The 18,715-nt window shown below is 40.5% G+C and overlaps 1 protein-coding gene across 9 annotated transcripts in view; it reads left to right on the top strand.

The window, feature by feature from the left end:
• PPP1R12B (protein phosphatase 1 regulatory subunit 12B) overlaps positions 1 to 18,715 on the top strand; it is a 105,392-nt gene that overhangs the window by 80,456 nt on the left and 6,221 nt on the right. For 4 of the 9 annotated variants that reach the window (XM_035122901.2, XM_035122906.2, XM_035122910.2 and 1 more), the window contains 6 exons: positions 1,710 to 1,726; positions 2,181 to 2,325; positions 3,540 to 3,644; positions 3,896 to 3,949; positions 5,753 to 5,803; positions 9,572 to 9,699. In XM_035122901.2, the coding sequence (XP_034978792.2) occupies positions 1,710 to 1,726; positions 2,181 to 2,325; positions 3,540 to 3,644; positions 3,896 to 3,949; positions 5,753 to 5,803; positions 9,572 to 9,699 (500 nt within the window). Of the gene's footprint in view, positions 1 to 1,709; positions 1,727 to 2,180; positions 2,326 to 3,539; positions 3,645 to 3,895; positions 3,950 to 5,752; positions 5,804 to 9,571; positions 9,700 to 13,149; positions 13,330 to 18,715 lie in introns of all 9 variants that reach the window. The other 5 variants (XM_035122904.2, XM_035122909.2, XM_060277178.1 and 2 more) reach the window with 2 other exon arrangements.

Genomic DNA, 18,715 nt, shown 5'->3' on the forward strand with positions numbered 1-18,715 from the left:
ACTTTAGAAGTGCCCATAAAACTAGATTTAACTTCTAAATTAGGAGTATTTTATGATGGTCCTGAGTTACTATGGCCCAATATGGACGAATGGTGATACTGAACTTAGAATATCTGGTTCAAACAGCTTTTTCGGTCAGATTCGTGAGGAAACCATGAGCGAATTGTACCTCAGCTTTAAATTTCCCAGTATGCGAAATAGAAAAAATAATGGCCCGTTATTTATTTATTAAGAAGAGTATTTATTATTTTATTGTTTAAATTTGTCTGTTGCTTTTCCATATGAATGTGCTCAAAGCTGCTCACAATAGAACAGCAAAAATGTTATTTAATGCGTCATTATAGCAATTAAATACTAAATTATTTCAAAATGTAACAACACTTTAACATAAGTCAAGTGAATGCATCAGGACTAGCAACAATTGTACATCGACATGTGATAGATCATATTTGGGATTACAGTAGTATTAAGCTTAGTGCTTTTCATTTAAAAGACCTCTAAATGAACGTAGAAAAAGAAGTCTGTGTTCACAAATCTCAGCATTGTGGTTGTGGGAATATAAACCAAGACAAAACTAAGGTTTGCCCTTCCCTCCCTAAGTTCTAATGGAATTATTCAATTAAGATCATGCTCTCACATGGAACCTAATCAATCACAAACCTCTATTAACATTAGACTAATAAATACGTAAACTCACAGACCTAAGCAAGAAGGGAAGCAAGCTATTTATAGGCATTGCAAAGTATTTTGAGTATTTATAGTGCTTCCTGTCCAAAAGGCCAGAGTATAATCAATGGGACACTAAAGATGTTAGTTTGACAACTCTAACCTTTTGATCAGATGCAAGTCTGACAGCCATGATGGATGCTTTTGCACTCACAACAACTCATTTCTGAACAGTATAAATATGTTTCCCCGTCTGTCAAGACATAAAACTGCTATTACACAAACATTTCAAACCCTTTCACCAAATCCTTTGGAACCCTGGATGCCGTGTAGAAGTTGCTGTTTTTGACACAGTTTTGTTTTTCTCATCTTTGGACAGGTTCTGATGCACACACTTCTTCTGTAAGCTTTGATATTGGAGCCCTGTTTACAGAAGATTGTCAGGATTTATGTTTTTATTATGTTTTTAGATATATTGCAAGCCAGCCAGATGGGCGGGGTATAAACAACAACAACAATTACAAGAAGAATAGTGTGCATGTCTAGTTATGAATGTTCCACTCACCCTTATTGTGTGGATTACTTGGATGAATATGAATCCACTTATTGCATTTATCCATGTAAGGACGATGAGAGCTCATCTTCATGAAATGGCTTTAATTCACAATACATGCAATTCTTCAGAACAGAACTTCACATACCTATATCAGATTGTATATATTACATATATTAATACACACACACACACACACACTTTAGTGTAGGACAGTAATAAAGGTCCCCTTCATGTAAACTGTGTATAAAAAAATATGGAGATTGTATGTATGTTTACAACAAGATTTTCCCTTTGCCTTGAATGCCTTTCAATTTATTTAAGTTGGTTCAAATGAACCTATAGACAAGGTGCAGCAGTTTCACTCCATTGGGTTTATGGTGCAGTCACTTGTCAATCGCTTTCACAATTGTCAGACTTCAGTGGCTGTTAACACTGGCTTGTTTGTTTAAGTTGCTAATCGTGTTTTCTTTTTCTCTCCCTCTTATAGCATGAGAGGCTTTCCAGGTAAGCTATTCAGAATGTCTGCTTTTCTCTGAGCATACATTTCTATACGTTTCTTCCCAGCATTTTTCTCTAAACTGCTTATGAAGCTAGAATCAGGGATCTTGATAACCTGTCAGTGACTTAGTAGGTACCCCTTACATAATATGAACTCGCATTCCTTTACCCAAACCAAGTTTGTTTTAACAGTGAGCAGCAAAAGGATATAAATGTTTTTCTGATTACTTGAAGATTCCACCCCTTTTATCTTTCCCACACATTTGAGTTAGAGGAAAGTATTTATTGGGGAACACTTTTTGTCACATATAATACGGTATCTCTCTGCAACTCTCCTAATTCCCCCACCCCTAAATTACCCAAACACTAAAACTTTGAAAAACTAGTGATTGAGAAAGATACAAGTCTGTAAGTGGTCTTAAAGTGAGTGGAGCTGTTTTTATATCATGTTTGATGCCAGGTTGGACGCAGCAAGTTCAAGTACTGGCACCAGCGATGCCTACGGGGACCGGCCCTCTGGTCGCAGTGCCTACACCAGAAGAGAGAATCGCCTGGCTGCCCTCAGCAGCAGGACGGAGGATGACAGTAGCAAGGATTATAAAAGAGTGAGTAATTGAAATGGACAGGCCTTCAGGCCTTCTTTCTTCCCTACCCCCATCCATCATTTATCTAATAAGCAGCAGTTTCATGTAAAGCTGGACTCTGTTGGAAAATAAAAGAAAAACAATAAAAAATATATATGCACAAATGCCAATACAGCATAGTCCCAACAAAGAGCCTGCTAAAGACAAATAAGCATCCACTGAGAGAGCAAGTTGAATGAGGAGAGTATTCAACAGGACTTGGCACTGGTACATTTGTGTTTCTACCCACTGCCTCTTCCATGGGTGTGCTAAGCAGCCTTGGGCAGGTTACCAATCTTTCGCGTCTGTAAAATGTGGATTTCTTGCACTGTGGAACTTGTACTGTGGATCTCTGGAAAATGTCATAGAAAACATCCAACTTTCTGAATAGTTCACTTGGAAGATCACCATTATTTCAGTTGCTAAAACATGTTCTGTCATTTTGCATGTTTCGAAGCAGAAAGTGCACAGTGCCACCTGGTGCAATTGCTTGTTGACTTGGTGGTGGGGCAGGAATGGATTTGCTTCTATTTGTAGCAGTTTCCACACAAAATCTGCTTTCATGTTAGTAGTGATAGTTGAAAGGTAGTAGGGGTGACCTGAATGGAGTGTTGTGCATCACTTCAGATTAGGATTCATTGAGTTAACAGAGTAGTGTCATTCACACGTTTAGGAGACCCTTTCCTTGGTGGATTTGCCTACATGGAATCCTTGTGCATGGCATATTTTCAGGTTCTTCTATGGAGTGCTATTGGAGCTTGCCTTCATTTCACATGAATGGAAAGGATGTACTCTGGAATAATGATTAGATCTCTCTTGAGACCAGGCAGGATCAGTTGTAGCGGGTTCTTTTAGGGAAGCCTGTTTGCCATTACCAGTCTTCTAATTCAGGAATACCTGATAAGTTTCCAAGGAGCACTAGGGTTCCCCTGGAAGAGAGTTGTTATTTTTAAAGTAAATACACGCAGGAGTTTGCATGAGAATTTTTGTGCATTGTTTGCTTAACTTCCTATTCTACAATAAATTGGAGAGGATACCTGATGATAATGAGTTACAGTTCATACTGCTGCGGTACAATCTGGTCTCCAGGGTCTGAAAGCAGCAGGACAGGCATCTATTTAACTGCATTATATGACTGTTGATGTTTCAGTAGATGACACTGTGAGTTAACTCTGCTTCTCTTTTTTTCTATCCAGCTCTATGAGAGTGCCCTGTCTGAAAATCAAAAGCTGAAATCAAAACTGCAAGATGCTCAGTTGGAGCTCGTCGATATCAAGACAAAAATTGACAAAATAGCCCAGGTGAAGAGACCTAAGAAACAAGGGATGTACTGGGATTGCAGCCAGACAAAAACAAATGTTTGGCCCTGGTGATAAGGAGTTAATAGCATTGGAGGAGGGCTATCACTGCTTCTCAGACAAATGATAAAATAGAAGCAGTTGTGCTGTAATGTTATATCACTTGGTTTCTTAAGAATTCTGATTTTATTTGGAAAGGATTTATTTGTAACACTTTCTACTTTTGTGATAACTTTGGTTTTTCATTTCAATAGCAGAAGCAAGAAAAAACCTCTGACCGTTCAAGTATGCTAGAGATGGAAAAGAGGGTATGTGTTTCTGCTTTTTGATGTCCACTTACTTTAAACTTAGCATGGTTTTAGAATGCATACTCATTTTGAAATAGAAATGCTTGGGTAATACCCAACTCCTCCTTGGCTTCTCATACTTGTGGGTTTTTTTTTTGGTTAACTATAAAACTGTTCATTTCGGCATCCTGGCATAATAAGATACACTGTTTGATAAATCACTACTAATGAAGCCCAGAACTTACTGTTCTAGCATGGCTGTTGATGTCATATAGTTGATTAGAGACATTCCATTGATTGTGGTTCTATTTTGAAAACATGAGATCGAATAGAGTCAATTTTATCATGTTATCAAAATACGCTAACTCATTGTGTTACAATTATTTAAAATGTGCAAGTTTCTTATGAAGATGAGTACTAAAAATACTTAAATTCCAGCAAAGTTTAAATCTAAAGATGAACACATAACAAGCTTAATATGTAAGCATATTATGTTTGTGCTACTGAATTCCCTTTATCCAGTACAAAAGCTCTGTTTCTTCTTGAGCTTATTGGCATGTAAGTTCTTAAAATACCTTCCAAATGCTTTCCTTGGAAAACAGTAAATCATTTGTGGTTTCAGTGCCCCATTTTGATTTTGTTTATTATTTGCTTCCCCCCCCCCCCAGAAAATATTGCCTTTGGGTTTTGTTTTGATTTGTTTTAAACAGAGTTTTGTAAGATGTAGGATGAGAGGTACAATTGAAGTTGGAGTTCTACAGTTCAGTGAAAGCAGCACTCACCTGGCTTCTAGTTGCCTGCATTGCTGCTACAAACTGAGAGGGAGAGAGGGAGGTCTGAGGCGGCAAGTTCAGTGCAATGGAAATGCACTGACAGGAGCATTGGGGTTGGCTTCGTTGGTGTGTTTGCACTGCACCAACCTTACAGTCACCTCCCCCCTCCCGTTTTTCATCTCGGTGCTCAGCAGCAAAGTGGATCAGGTGAGCTACTGCCTTGAAAGCAATTGCCCCTTGTTATTATCCACCAGCAACTGGTATTCAGTGCCTCTTGCCTTGGAACATAGAGGTTTCCTATAGCCATCCTGGCTCAATGCCATTGATTCTTGCCTTCTTGTCTAACACTTTCCAGTATGGTGTGCATGTTCTTTTTAAAGAGGTGTTTTCTTTGCACTCGGAGCTCTCAGCCAGAGGATAAATAAGAAAGAGTAACTTGGCACACCTTCTATCCACTTTAGTAAAATGGTGCTATGCCGGTTTCGTTTGTTTGGGAAATGGTACGTCCAGTACTTAACTTTCAAACTAGCTAAATTAAGTATCTCCAGGGTGCAATTCAAACTGTCCACTATCCATAGGCTGGGGCTGGAAACTGAGCTCTTTTCAATGACTCCACTGGCTCCTATAAAGCTAATGACAAAACAGTTGATTGTGGGGTGAAAGGAGCTGATAGGTAGTTGTGGCTAGGCTAGAGCTGCAGGAGGAAACATCAAAAGGGCCTGTATAGAGTAAAGGTGACACTTAAGATTCTGGATTACAACTCCTCTCATCCCTGACCGTTGGCCATGCTCTCTAGGGCTAAGGGAGTTGAAGTTCAAAAACATCTGTTCCCCATCCCTGGTGCAGAGGTTGGAGATGAGCTGTGTGAACACACCAAGAAGAGTTTTTTTGACATTGTTTGTTCTTAATATAGGCTTTGTGATGTTTGACAACCTTATTAATGCTATTAATGATACATTTTCCTTCACTGAGGGAAATACAGCCATAACGTACATTTTCATGTAGAAAAATTACACAAAAAATGGTAATTGTGAAAATATTTTTTAAACAGGAGAAACGAGCTCTTGAGCGGAAGCTCTCAGAAATGGAGGAGGAGATGAAGGTATGCACAATTCTTCACTTATTTTCCGCCTTCTGTACATAGTAGCATAATTTTGGATTGTCATGTGAGACTGCTGTTTTTTTTTGCTGCAACAGATTAACAGCTGCCCCTCAGAAAATATTAGAATAGTGTAAGTCATTGTTAAAATGTTGGTATTGGATTAACCATTCATGCATGCACACCACTACTAGCTATTGGGAATTTATTTATTCATAAAAAATATTTATAAGCCATCTTTCATCCCTACAGGGCTCTCATGGTGGTATTCAAAAACAAAAACAGATTTAGGCTATAAACCAGATTAAGAACAGAAAAGAAAACACATTAAAACCTCTGCATACTAACAATTCAGAGCCATGCAGAATAGAAACCATTTTACTGCCCCCCCCTGAAAATAAGTAGAGAGAAGCCATTTTTACCTCCCTTGGGTGAGAGGGCCACAATTCTAGTTACTGCCACAAATAGGGCCCTGTCTCCTGCAGTCACCTCTTTAGGCAGTGGAACCATGCCACAGGGCCTTAGAAGATGATTGTATACTCATATGGGAAGAGATGGCCTTTCAGATATCCTGGCCTCAAGCCATCTGAGGCTTTATAGGTAAGCACCAGCACCTTTATTTGTGTCCAGAAGCATATCAGAAGCCAATGCAGTTGGTATAAAACAGAGTGAATTTGGTCTGTGCCGTGCATACCAGAAAGCAATTTGGCTGCAGTATTTTGCACCAGCTACAGTTTTCAAACTGCAGCCCCACACAGTTTGTGCTGCAGTAAACTAAATGGCAACTGGCTGAGACATGCATCACTATAGCCAGCTCCATCTTCTGCAGGAAAGGGGCACAGCTAGTGCACCAGTCAAAACTGGGCAAAGGCCTTCCTAGCCGTAGCAGCAACCGAATAATCGAGGACCAATGCCAAATCCAGTAAAGCACACAAGCTGTGGGAGAGAGTGCATCCCTGTCCAAAGCAGGCTGTAGTCCAGATAAGATGGCTGACTACCAGAACCGTTGGTCTTGCTTGGATCGAGCCTCAGTTTGTTGCCCCACATCTAATCAATCTCTGCATCCATTCAGGACTTCCACAGCCTTCTTGGAGATTAGTTGATCAGGTAGTGCTTGGGTGATAGGGAGTTGGTGGATATACCAAAATTTAAAGTGTGCTAAAAAGTCTGCCCAAAACTTCACCTGCACGGAAAATAGAAATGTTTCCCAAATTGCACAATAAACATGTTGCATTTTCTCTTGAGTTTTGTATATAGTGCCTTGCAAATGCCTCCTGAGTTTGTATGCTCCATAACTCTGAGGCTCTTATTTCTTTATGGTGATACCATTTTATTATGAAGCAGGGTGAGGGTATCAATTTATTATGAAGCAGGGTGAGGGTGACTGGTAGCAACGTGTGCTCTCAGTCCCCAGCCAACTGCTAGAAATACAGTGGCCACCGAGTATGCAGAAGTTCACCCCTGCTTTAGTGACATCACTTCAGACGCAATTTAGAGAGTGGCTTTTCCTGATGAAAGAAGGGATCTTTTTTCTTGGTGCTCTTGCCATAGGGATAAGAGGCAAAAGTGGACACAAGCCCTGGCCACGCAGTATTACTGTGCATGTCTACTCGGAAGTTGGTCCCATTGAGCTCAGTTGGGATTACATGTGTATAATATATGATTGCTGCCTAAGAGAAGCACCCACTGCTGCAACATGGCCAAAAACCATGTCTTTGCCGAACTAGTTCTTGCTGTATAAATGCATCCAATGCTTTAGGTTTCTAAATGGGAAAGCTATTAGTAAATGTTATGAATGGTAAAAGAAAACAGAAACAACAGATTTTGTTATTGCACAGCACATGCATGTAAAATTGCAATATGGGCATAGAGAAGCCACTGCCTGTACATTGTCTGGGAAAGTGCAGTCAGTTATAGTTTTTCCATGTCTCCAAACAAACCACAAGCTGCCTCCAAGGTTCCTCTTGGCTTACCGTGCATGGTTTGTTTGCAGAAGACAACCTGTGAGCCTGCGTTCACACGTAACACTAAGCGAAACAACAGCTTAGTTCCAGGTAGTGTGGCACTAACAGAACCAGGAGTGGAAAGAAGTGGTGGTGATTTTTGCTCTGTGTCCCTGCACACTTGCTTATCCACGTTTAGCTATGGTTTGGCTTAGTGTTACAAGCAGACTGTTCACTCTGTGTATCTGTACACAGTTTGATTGGTATACAGATTCTCTTTTACTCTGAAACACTGTGTTCAAAATGTGCAGCTGACAGTTGTATAAAAAAGTCATTAAGTGGAACTGTGCATTCACCTCAGACCTGTGCCTCATCTATGCTGAGGATCTGGGATATTTTGACCCCCTTGGGATCTGAGGTGGGCACCCAAGTCATTGGAACCACTTCAGAGGGCTTCAAATGTGTTTGATATAATTTTGTAACCTTCCCCAATCTCTTTATCAACAGAAGATGCCAGGCAAGTGAGGAGGCAGGCAGGCAGGCAAAAGAGGAGTTATACAACTGAGAGCACTAGCTTCCAATTAGGATGTTTTACCAGGCTCCTCCTTTAACTTCCAATCACAGTGCTTTTGGGAGGGATATAGGAAGAATTCCCCACCTGACCATCCCATCAAGGGAGTGCTGCCCTCACACTGTTGCTGCATTTCTCTAGTGCACTGTCACTAATCTGATCTCTGATCAGGCAACTGTACTTGGTAAAGGCGTTTCAGTTTGTTGGTTCTTTTTCTGACAGACTCCGCTCTAGATTTGGGGTGGAGAATGCCCTTTTTGCATCTTTCCCCCTCATGCTCACAAGTGAGGGTGTATGCGCAGCAACAGCAACAGCCGCAATGTAATGGGCTACTATTCTCCCACCACAATTCACTTGCGGGCTTATCCAGTGACAGCAGCACTGTAGCATGTTGGGAGCCAAACTCTGCTCTGCTCTGCTCCTTGCCCGTTACAGTGTCACTGCTGGGTAGGCCTGCAAGTGAAAACATGGCGGGGAGGCTGGTGACTTCAGCAGCATCCCTGCCAGGAAACCCAAGCCGTGTTGGGTGCCTGGGGCAGGGAGGTAAGTGTGGACTCCATCACACTCTGCACTGGTGCAGGTGCCAGCATATATGCTCTGGTTGTTGGAATATTTCCTACCTCGTGCAAGAATCGTTTTGTGGGGCTTGCTGATTGGCACACTGAACATGCCAGGTCTTACACACATCAACATTTAAACTCAGAGTTCCCTTTGTCTTCTGCTGCCTCTGCCTGCCCTTCTTTCAGTGCGCTATGTCAGCTCTGAACTTGAAGCAGTCACTCTTCTCCAGCATGGTGTCTCCACACTGATTCGAGGAATGTGCCTTGTGAAGGCATGCGCCTTGCTCTCTTTCTCACTGTCTCCAGAAGTGTCTGCTAGCCCGCCTTCCTCTTATCAGGCTTGCTGGTAAATCTGCATGCATTGCTGTTTCTCTTCCTGTCTTCCTCTTATGCCAGGACTGGGGTGGGTGGCGTGGGGGTGTTGTGGGCCTTGGTGCTCACTTGGAATGCTAGACATGCAAGTTTTGCCTCATGCTCACGTCAGCCCTTTCTTCTTCGGCTTTCCACTTCCTGTGACTTTGGTGCAAGGGCACCTCTACACCCACAAAACCACAGGGACAGGCATGACACCTCTTTAAAAAAAAAGAAAAGAACCACCACCCTCGGTTTGGCAGGCTTCATCCCCTCAGAATAGACTACAATGGAAATGTCATCCAATTCTGCCAAAATATAGGTCTTCTTGATTTTCCCCTTGTAGTCAATGGGGAAGACTTCAGGTGCTTTGGAAAATGAGGCGAGGCGACCCTCTGCCTTGGATCCGAGGCGAAATGTGATGTTAAGCCAAGCCACCAAGCCGAGGCAACCCCCAGTTCGAACCAATGAGAGGTGGGTTCCAAGGCCTTTTTTTTTTCCTGTGCACACCCCTCGTCATGAGGTATGCATTTTAAATCTCATGGCAATTTTGGGCACAACTTTTATAACTGCATTTCTTCCCACTCATTCATACTCCGTGGCTCCAGAATATTGCTTGAAGGACGATTGATAGCACAAGTAAGTACATGAGAGGAGTTGTCAAGTTTCTGGTTTCCTTGCGCCACCATTTGAGCTTTCTTTCTAAAGACATACAGATTGGTGCTGGACTGGGCAGGAATTCGCCTTTTCAGGCAGCTCCTTTGACATGCCATCCCTTTTTTAGACATCTGCTATAAAGGAGTGCTGTTTTCTGGTGATCATGTTTTTCTGCTTAAGGCAGAGGCAACATCTTGTGCTTCCCTAGTGACCTGAAAATATTAAGCTGGCGTCACTGTACACTATATAGGTTTGCAAATACTTCTGCTCCCCAAATGTGTCTGTTCTTTTGTCTGCCCCCCTGGTGCTTATTTCCCTAGAACCTAACTTCATTGCTTGGTGGTGGTGGGGAGAAAGGTTTCTGCTTCAAGAACAGGAGCTGCTGCACCCCTGAAACCATAGTAGTGATGAAAGCCATTTCCTGCCTCGCTGGAGATGGTTCCAATTTATGTCCTTTATATTTTTACTGAGTGTGATAATCCTTTGAAGTCGAGATCTGTTTCGACTTCGGGGGGGGGGGAGTTTCAAAAGCGGAAATTGCACTCCATCTTACAGCATGATCCTCAGTTGCGGGGGATGGGTTGCACCACTGGCCTCTCTAGAGGTCTTATTAAAATGCAATTATTTGTAAGCTCTTAAAGAATTAAAATGAGAATGCAGAGGGGCAAACGCGGCACCACCTTGAATTCAGCTACACAAAATAGCTATGCTTGTGTTCCTTGTTCTGAAGGATGGTGTGACTAGCAACAACAACAAAAGCCCTCCTAAAAACGCACTTGTAAGAAGAACAATGCTGCTGTGATACATGTAACCAATATGCAGTAGTTACCAGGATTTTATCCCTCAGGTGTGATTGCTGAAGTGTTCGGCTCTGGAAACCCTAAAGCAGCAGTACTGATTTGTGTGAGGTGGTGAAACTATGGAAATCCTTGATGAACTTATTTACTATTTTTCTTCTGAACTACCTCTTCTAAATGAATGCAGTGCCCTTGAGTGGTCCGTCAAACTTTGGGTGTGCTGCCATAATATTACAGGCCATTTTCAGCATGTCTGCTGCTCTCGAATGACATCTATTTCATGCATTACATGCCTTATCTGTCCACAGCTTCTTTTTATAGCCAAAGTCACCTTGAGTTGACAAAGCAAATATGCACACATCCTGCCTCAATCCCTCTTGCGCTGTGGTTGCATCTCGGCTTCTCCAGGATCTGCTTTTTCAATTTATATTCTTTCCCTGCTGTACAGTCACTTCTTTTCTTGTTGTCAGCAACTCGCTTGGAGGAAGGAAGGTAAAAAAACTGAGTTTGACACTGAAGCAGTGTTGTTAGGCTCCCTGGGCTGCTTGATCGCTTTGCGACTTGGCTGAACAGAGACACAGCTCAGCTCTATCAGCTTAATCAGCTGGAATGTTCAGCAATTATGCCTTTTAAATTATTGACAGGTTGGACTTTTATCATTTATAGCAGTGAAACCTGTGATGTAGCATTCAGTTTCTTGTCTGGCCCTGCTGCCCCATTTATTATCTGTCCTCCTAGGCAATATAATTATTGTGAGCTTCTGAACACCTAAATTAATGAAGCATAAACCAGGCATACCAGCATTAGGATTTCCTCTTAGTCACCGCATAGATGGGCGGGATAAGGATACTGTACTGTGTTGTGGGTCCCTCACAAAAATGTTTGCAGAATTTGCTAACCTTTTCGTGTTTTTGTCTTATGGGCTTAGTGCCCTGTGCTTTAAAAAAAATAAAAATAAAATGACTCTCACAGCTGAAAATTAAGTAAATTATACCCAGAGATTTGTTTAGCCCAAACTGTTATGGAGAGTTTTTGGTTGCAGCCTGGATTTAGTCAATAAATCTCTATTCTTCAGTCAATGAAGAAGAGAAGAGTAGAATGGAATGCAAGCTAATGGAAGATATTTGCTTCTGCAGAAAATTCTAGGTTGCTGTACCACAATAATCCTGGAAGTAACAAAAAGAATGCTGTTCCATTGGATTTGTGTTGTCTTTCCTGCAAATTGTTGTCACATGGATGTTGTATCTCATATTTTGAGATTATTTCAAGATTATTCTAATATCCTCCTGGCCTAGTAAAACTTTCTGTAGGGTGTTTATATCCTCAGTTATATCTTCCTCATTGTGTTTTCTTCACTGTCTTACAAAGGCATTTAACTTCATGTCTCAAGTAGACATATTCGACAGCTCAGATATACATTTGAATCAACACAACAAAATAATATTCCAACAGAATCCCTACGGCTTTCACGATCTGCCCGTGCCATTTGCTCCTTTTAGAATCTGCAATGGTTCTGAAGCAATTGCCTTTGATGCTATAAAAGCAATTTCAAAGCTCTTAATTGTCTGTATACTTGACCTTTAGAGTTCATACAAAATTTTAGTCCTATTTATGCTAGAGAAAATTTTCATGAACACATAACACTTGTGTTTCATGCCAGTTTGGGACAGTAAGTCATGCTGACGATTTTTGATGTATGGCCACTGTATCCATACGCACATATGAAAAAGTGTGTGCTTGTATTTGGAGGGGTGTTTTTGAAGATTTTGCATCAATTATGTTTAGTGTAAAGCTACTGTTTGGCTAAATTGTGGAGCCAAATTCAGCACGGGGACACTTACAGACTGCACAGGCTATAAGAGTTCTGTATTGTGACAGTATTCAGCATTGTACAAACCAGTTTCCCTTTCCACTGCAAATACTACAACATGTTGTAAAGTGAACGATAGTATTAGACTCATTTTAAAGCAATTTACTTCAGCTGCTACAAATATCCCCTTTTGCTATGCAAAGCCACTTTGGCTGGGATGTGGGTCATATAAAGCTTTTATAAAGGTACTTAACTGCCCTATTGGTGCTCTTCAAACCAGCATTAGTCATCTGTCAGTACCTTGCAAAAGGACTTTAAAAGTGCTGTGCGCAAGGCTTTCCTGATGTGGGTTTAAGCCATGGTGAAGTTTCACACTCCATTTAAGAGCTATAGAGTTTGTCACCTTTATGTTGTTTCGTTAAATTTGAAACTTGGTTAGGTTCAAGCCTTAAGAGAATGAACAGCATTCCCTGTGGTTTCTTTTTTGGTTGGTCTAGTAGTGCTTTAGTATGTTGTCCAGCTTCTTCTGTGCTTTCACTGCTCTCCACCTCTCGTTGCTGCTCTTCTTTTTTTCTTGCTTGCCAATTGAATTCATGTTTCTGTGCTGTTTTATATTCTCTGTTTTGTCTTTGTCTATCTCCTCCATCTCTCACTTTGCAGAACCTTCACCAGCTCAAACAGATTCACACTTTGAGGCAGATGAATGAGCAGCTGCTGGCCGAAAACAGGGCTTTGACCCGGGTTGTAGCCAGGCTCTCGCAATCCGCTGAGACCCCAGAGTCAGAAGAGCTATAGCATCTCCCCCTCCAGTTGATCTCTCCTCTCCTTCCAGTCTTCCAGGCAGGTCTTTGCTCTTATTGTCTGACTGAGCTATTCCCTACCCTTTCTACATTCTTCCTAAATGTGGCAGATAAGGAGCGTGGCACTCAATTAGCAGTAGGGAAGTCACTGCCTGTTCATATACTGAACTTTGCATTTCTAATGCATACAAGGTACTTCAGTCACTTCTTTTCGGGTATATATTTCCCCCATATGGGCTCTGCATCTCAGGATGATCACCAGCCTAATGATATTTCGTTCAGGCTTTATTTTGCCTTTTTAAAGCGTCGTTGGGTATGCCTGGTTGCCATGACTGTGAAAAAGAATAATGCAGTAGGGCGTGTCATTTAAGGACGAATTTTTCCCCCCGAATTTGCTCAATGAGGGGTTCTAAAAATATGTTATTGCACATGAGGAATCCAAATCTGCAATTATTTTTATGATTGGTTGATCTTTAGCTTGGTAAATTGAGATCTGTTTGAAATACACTAATAAAAAAAGCCGAATACTCGCATTTTGAAGCGAAGTTAAAGTTTTTAATCATTTTATACAAGTGAAAATATAAAGAAATTTTGTTTCCAGCTGTAACAACATATCATTACTTTATCATATAACATCCTATTATAGTAAAAAAAGAAAGAAAAAAGAATAATAAATTAACAACTTCAAGGGCTGGTATCACATGATCATGTATCTGCTGAGGGCCCACATCTGAGTAGGAGAGCCAATGGCAGAAGCCCCCTGGACCATGTTCTTCAAAAGAAGTGTACACTGTTAAAATTTGATTCCTGTAGAATCTAAAGGCCTGCTCTTGATCCTCACAAAGATGGTGTCAGACTTAGAGAAACCATATTCCATGCAGGTCAAGACTTCTGTTCATTTAATGGTTCTGAAGCAGGAGAATATATAGTATTTCCATCCTTCCATAGTGCTTATTATCCATGCTAATATTGAAGGAACTAAAATCTTGTCTTTCTTAAAATGTGGCAATCCTCTTAAGATTGGGTGCCTGTCCAAGAGCCTGAATCCTACACTATCAGAATGCTGTTTTTGCACCCCCAATTTATCCAATAAGGAAAGACCGTCACTCGACTGAACTTTGGTAGCTCTACTTTACAGTGTATTTTTAACACCAAGTAGTTTATCCAGTCCTCTGCATAGACTTCATTATCGTGTTTATCATCATAGCTATTCTTCAAAGAAAACATGCTTTTCTCCTTCATGGGAATAAAATTCTGTTTGCAAAGGGAGCAACAAAGGGACACAATTAATTCTCTGCTGAATATAGTGTGTGTGTGTGTGTGTGTGTGTGTGTGTGTGTGTGTGTGTGTAGTATAATAAAATGATGTTGGTGGGTGAGGATCCCAGCTCCTTTGATGACCACACAATTGTTCTGGTACCAGAGATGCTCTGTAACATATTCAAGCAAGACCCCAGCCCCCAGTCTCCAATGCAACACAGAAGATAATTGCTAGGGCTGCTTAGATGTCCTCATGCCACCCCATTCTGTCTATCTTGGATAGACGATAAATCTACTTGTCAGAGCATTTCGGCTTTGAAACCCCAATGACCTCAGTGGGTGGACTGGTGGTAGAAAGCAAAAAAGATATCACATACTGTTGTATAATATTAATATTAATAGTACAGATAACTACAATACACATATAAGAGAACTACAATACAGTGGCACCCCACAAGACGAATGCCTCATGCAATGAAAAACTCACAAGATGAAAGCGTTTTGCATTGCACGAGGCGACTCGCAAGACAAAGTTTCCTATGACCGCGCTTCGCAAGACAAATAGGAATGCATTAACTAAATGGGTAGACCGGGTAAACCAGGAAAATTTTAAACCACGCTTTGCAAGATGAGCTTTTCACTATACAAAGCGACTTGCAGAACAAATTAATTTCATCTTGCGAGGTACCACTGTATCTTGTAATCAATTTTAGGCACTTATCAACATCTGTTTTCATCAAAATTGGAGAATAACCTATTTGTTTATAAATGACAGGAAAAATTAAAAAATGTTAAAAAGTAGGAACTTTTCACATAGAGATTTACCAAGCAAGACCTAAATATTTACAAATAACCAAAATATATTTCAAATTACCTAATCATACCACAACTTTTTAACACCCCTCAAATCAGGATTTTTAAAGATGAAAAATTCAACATGCCCTAATAATGCAGTTCTGAAGGTAAATGTAAGATATCATTAATGCTACCAAAATATATGAAAGTGACCAGAACTGAGGCATATGACTCAGTGTTAAAGATGGGTTTGTATTGAATATTTTTATGAAATGGTGTAGTACATCTGGTGCGAGCTAACACCAATGTAATTCAGCAGTGTTAAAAAAAACACAGTTTTGTCCTTGGGGAGGTAGGCTGTATTCTAGCTGTGGTTTTGTGAGCATCTTAAGCTTTTCTGCTAATTGTACGTGTAAGTTGAGAGAGACAAAGTACTGGAAACTGCAAAACAAAGATCCAAGTCCTCATGTTTGTTTGTTTATTTATTTCAAAATTTACATCCCACACAGATAACTATTCTCCCCCCAAAAAATTACTAAATATTGGGGGGGGGACACAAATTAAAGAACATGCAGCATTTTTATTTAATGGAAGGCATTTTTAATAGTAAAGCTTATAAATGATATGTGTTCATCAGGAAAAGTTGGTATAGGTTTTTTTTTTTAAAAAGGACTAGATAGCTTCATGGAAAATATGAGTATTAAGACCTGAGAATGCCTTTGTCAGAGGTCAGGCTATGTGGGTGAGGAAAAAATTGAGTGGCCCCCAGTAAAGCAAGAGTGCCTCAGATTTCCCCAACACTATAAAGATTCTACCCAGTTAGGATGACTTTTTGCAAAGCACACATGAACAAAACAGGTTGTTTTGTTATAATGTTCTTTACTGATGCTTTAGAGCTCTCCTGAAGCTTTTAAGTTGCACAAGGTGTTTGTTCTATGTGCTTGGTGTCTTATAGCTTGGCATGTTATGCTTGCTACATATAGCAGCTCTAATGCAAAAGTGTAAGTCTTTTTCTCTTGAGAACTTGCTTCAGTGAAGCAACAAAGCAAAGATGTAGGTCCTTTGATACTTTCTCCCTGTATGTTGCAATTCATCTGACTGAAATGTCACTAAGGTACCATGTTTCTTTGCAGATGCTAAACAAATGACTTTAATAGCATTACAGGGACATACCATTCAGGCACATTGTTTTCTATTTCACAGTTGTATTACTAAATATACCTGGGATCTACATTTGTACTGTACGTGCAGAAAAGTGCTTTTCTGGGTATTCATGGAAACACCACTAAAGCTAGTTGATTCCCCCCCCATACATATATTTTCATAGCTTGTGTTTAGTGTGAATGTTTTTAATGGATACCATGTAGTGAATCCTGCATAATAGTTTTAGGGAACACCTAAATGTAGTAAATTACACATTAATCATTTTATCCTCCTTGCCCTAGTTAGACCAGTCAGCTCTCATGTTTGGGCTAATTTGCTTTGAAGGAACCACTGAAAGATGCCATTGGACTGATGGTAGAACTTGTTCTGACACCCCATGTTTTGTTAATCTCACTTGGGCCTTGCTTTCCTATTATAAAATGAAAATAATGGCTGTACTTCTCGAAGTTGCTTGCGACATTCTAGAAAGTGTATGTCTGACTGTTGTTTGCAGGCTCATCCTGTAACTGCCTATATAACATTAACTGTATTCATACAATCGTGTGAAATGCAGGATGAAACTACAGTATGAAGTTCAGCTATCATTTTTATACCGGAAACCTATTTGCATATTCAGGTCCCACAAAGAGAAAAGTTTAATGCTGATTTTATAAATCCAATACCATTCCAATCTCTGCTTGCAATTTTGGTGATTTTCAAGCAAATATTAAAGAACTCTGCTTACCTTGGATGAAATACCTCACCATTATGGTTTTGCTGCTACTGAATGGTCAGATAAATGTGACAACATCTGTTGCAAAATGTCCTAAATTTGCAGCATCTCAGTTACCTGTAGCAAATAATAAAGTTTGTCCCTCCAGTATTGACAATAAATCTGTGGTGGTTGCCTTTCTAAATATTCAGAATGCCAAGTACAAAAATTGAAATATTGAACAGGATTTGGGATTGTACTTCTTTACCCTTCTCAAAGGGTCACCACGTTGGCATGGATGGAGGAGAGTGTGTGTACTTCTTATCCCATCCTGTGTAAAAATAGCAAGGTCAGCAAGCTGTCAGTCATGTATTCCTATTAGCAACAGGCTCCCAATAAGTCTCTGTGTAGAAAGGTGCACATGCCGTAGCCCACCTCCCCCTTCTGCCATGGTTGGTGTCCTTGGGGGCTTTATCTTAACCTAGTCTCTTCTCCCTGGGCTAGAGGTTGTGCATCATTTCAATATCCCTGATCAGGCCAAGCACCTGGTCATTTATTTCAACAGAGGCCAACCTCTAGGAATTCCTGGGAGCTTGAGTGGCTGGCAAAATGCTCAGGAGTCTGGAAAGCAAGCTGTCATAATTAACCATGTGCTGCATACCTCAATTAGTAAAGGCATAAGAATTCCAGACTTAAGCCATGGCCCAAAATAGATCACTCTTGGTTGCCCTTGCCCCAAATCACTTGGCATTTCTAGGCACCCAGTACTAACCCTTACTTTTAATGCAGTATATAAATATATTGCAGTTGTTAATCAAAGAGACATTTTATTTTATTTAAAGAGTCCAGTTCTGGTCTATGATCTACTGTATATTTTGATTAGTTGTTCCTGATATCAAGAAGTAGGCTTTCATCTATGTTGAGATGCAACTGTGGATGCCATTTTGAATCAAGATGCAGACTGAACCTTTCAAAAGTGCATTGGTGTTTTTTGTTTCCTGAGCAATGCCGGGTATGAAGCTGCTAGTATTTCATAACTTGCCCAAAACATAATTAGGTGCCTACTGTCAATGGAAAAACTACTTACTGGCTGGAGGTTACCAACACTTTCCAAAAGCGAATCCACCTGCATAAATTGCTGCTTCCTAAGTCACTGGTGTGGGTGGGGTGCAAGGATAGATTTGAATAATAAATGTGCATGATAATACCGATACCTTGTGAGCAAAGTATCCCTCCTTGACTATTGCTTGCATATGTTGAAAAAAGACATTAATAGAGGCACACAACCTGTAAAAGAAATCCCATCCAACCCCACTGTTGGGCTGCAATTGTGACTCTGCACATGGAAGTATAATGTGTGAATCAACCCTATGTTTTCTGAAAGTATGCAACTTTTCCTTCTGAGTTTAAAAGTGAAAGATTTCTTTTGCATGGGATTTATCCAGGTGTGAAGGAACAATGCTACAAGGCAAGTGCATTTTCCAAAGTGAAGTAAAGCGAAAGAGTGCAAGTAGCAC

This window comes from Zootoca vivipara, chromosome 7 (assembly GCF_963506605.1).
Source record: "Zootoca vivipara chromosome 7, rZooViv1.1, whole genome shotgun sequence".
NCBI lineage: Eukaryota > Metazoa > Chordata > Lepidosauria > Squamata > Lacertidae > Zootoca > Zootoca vivipara.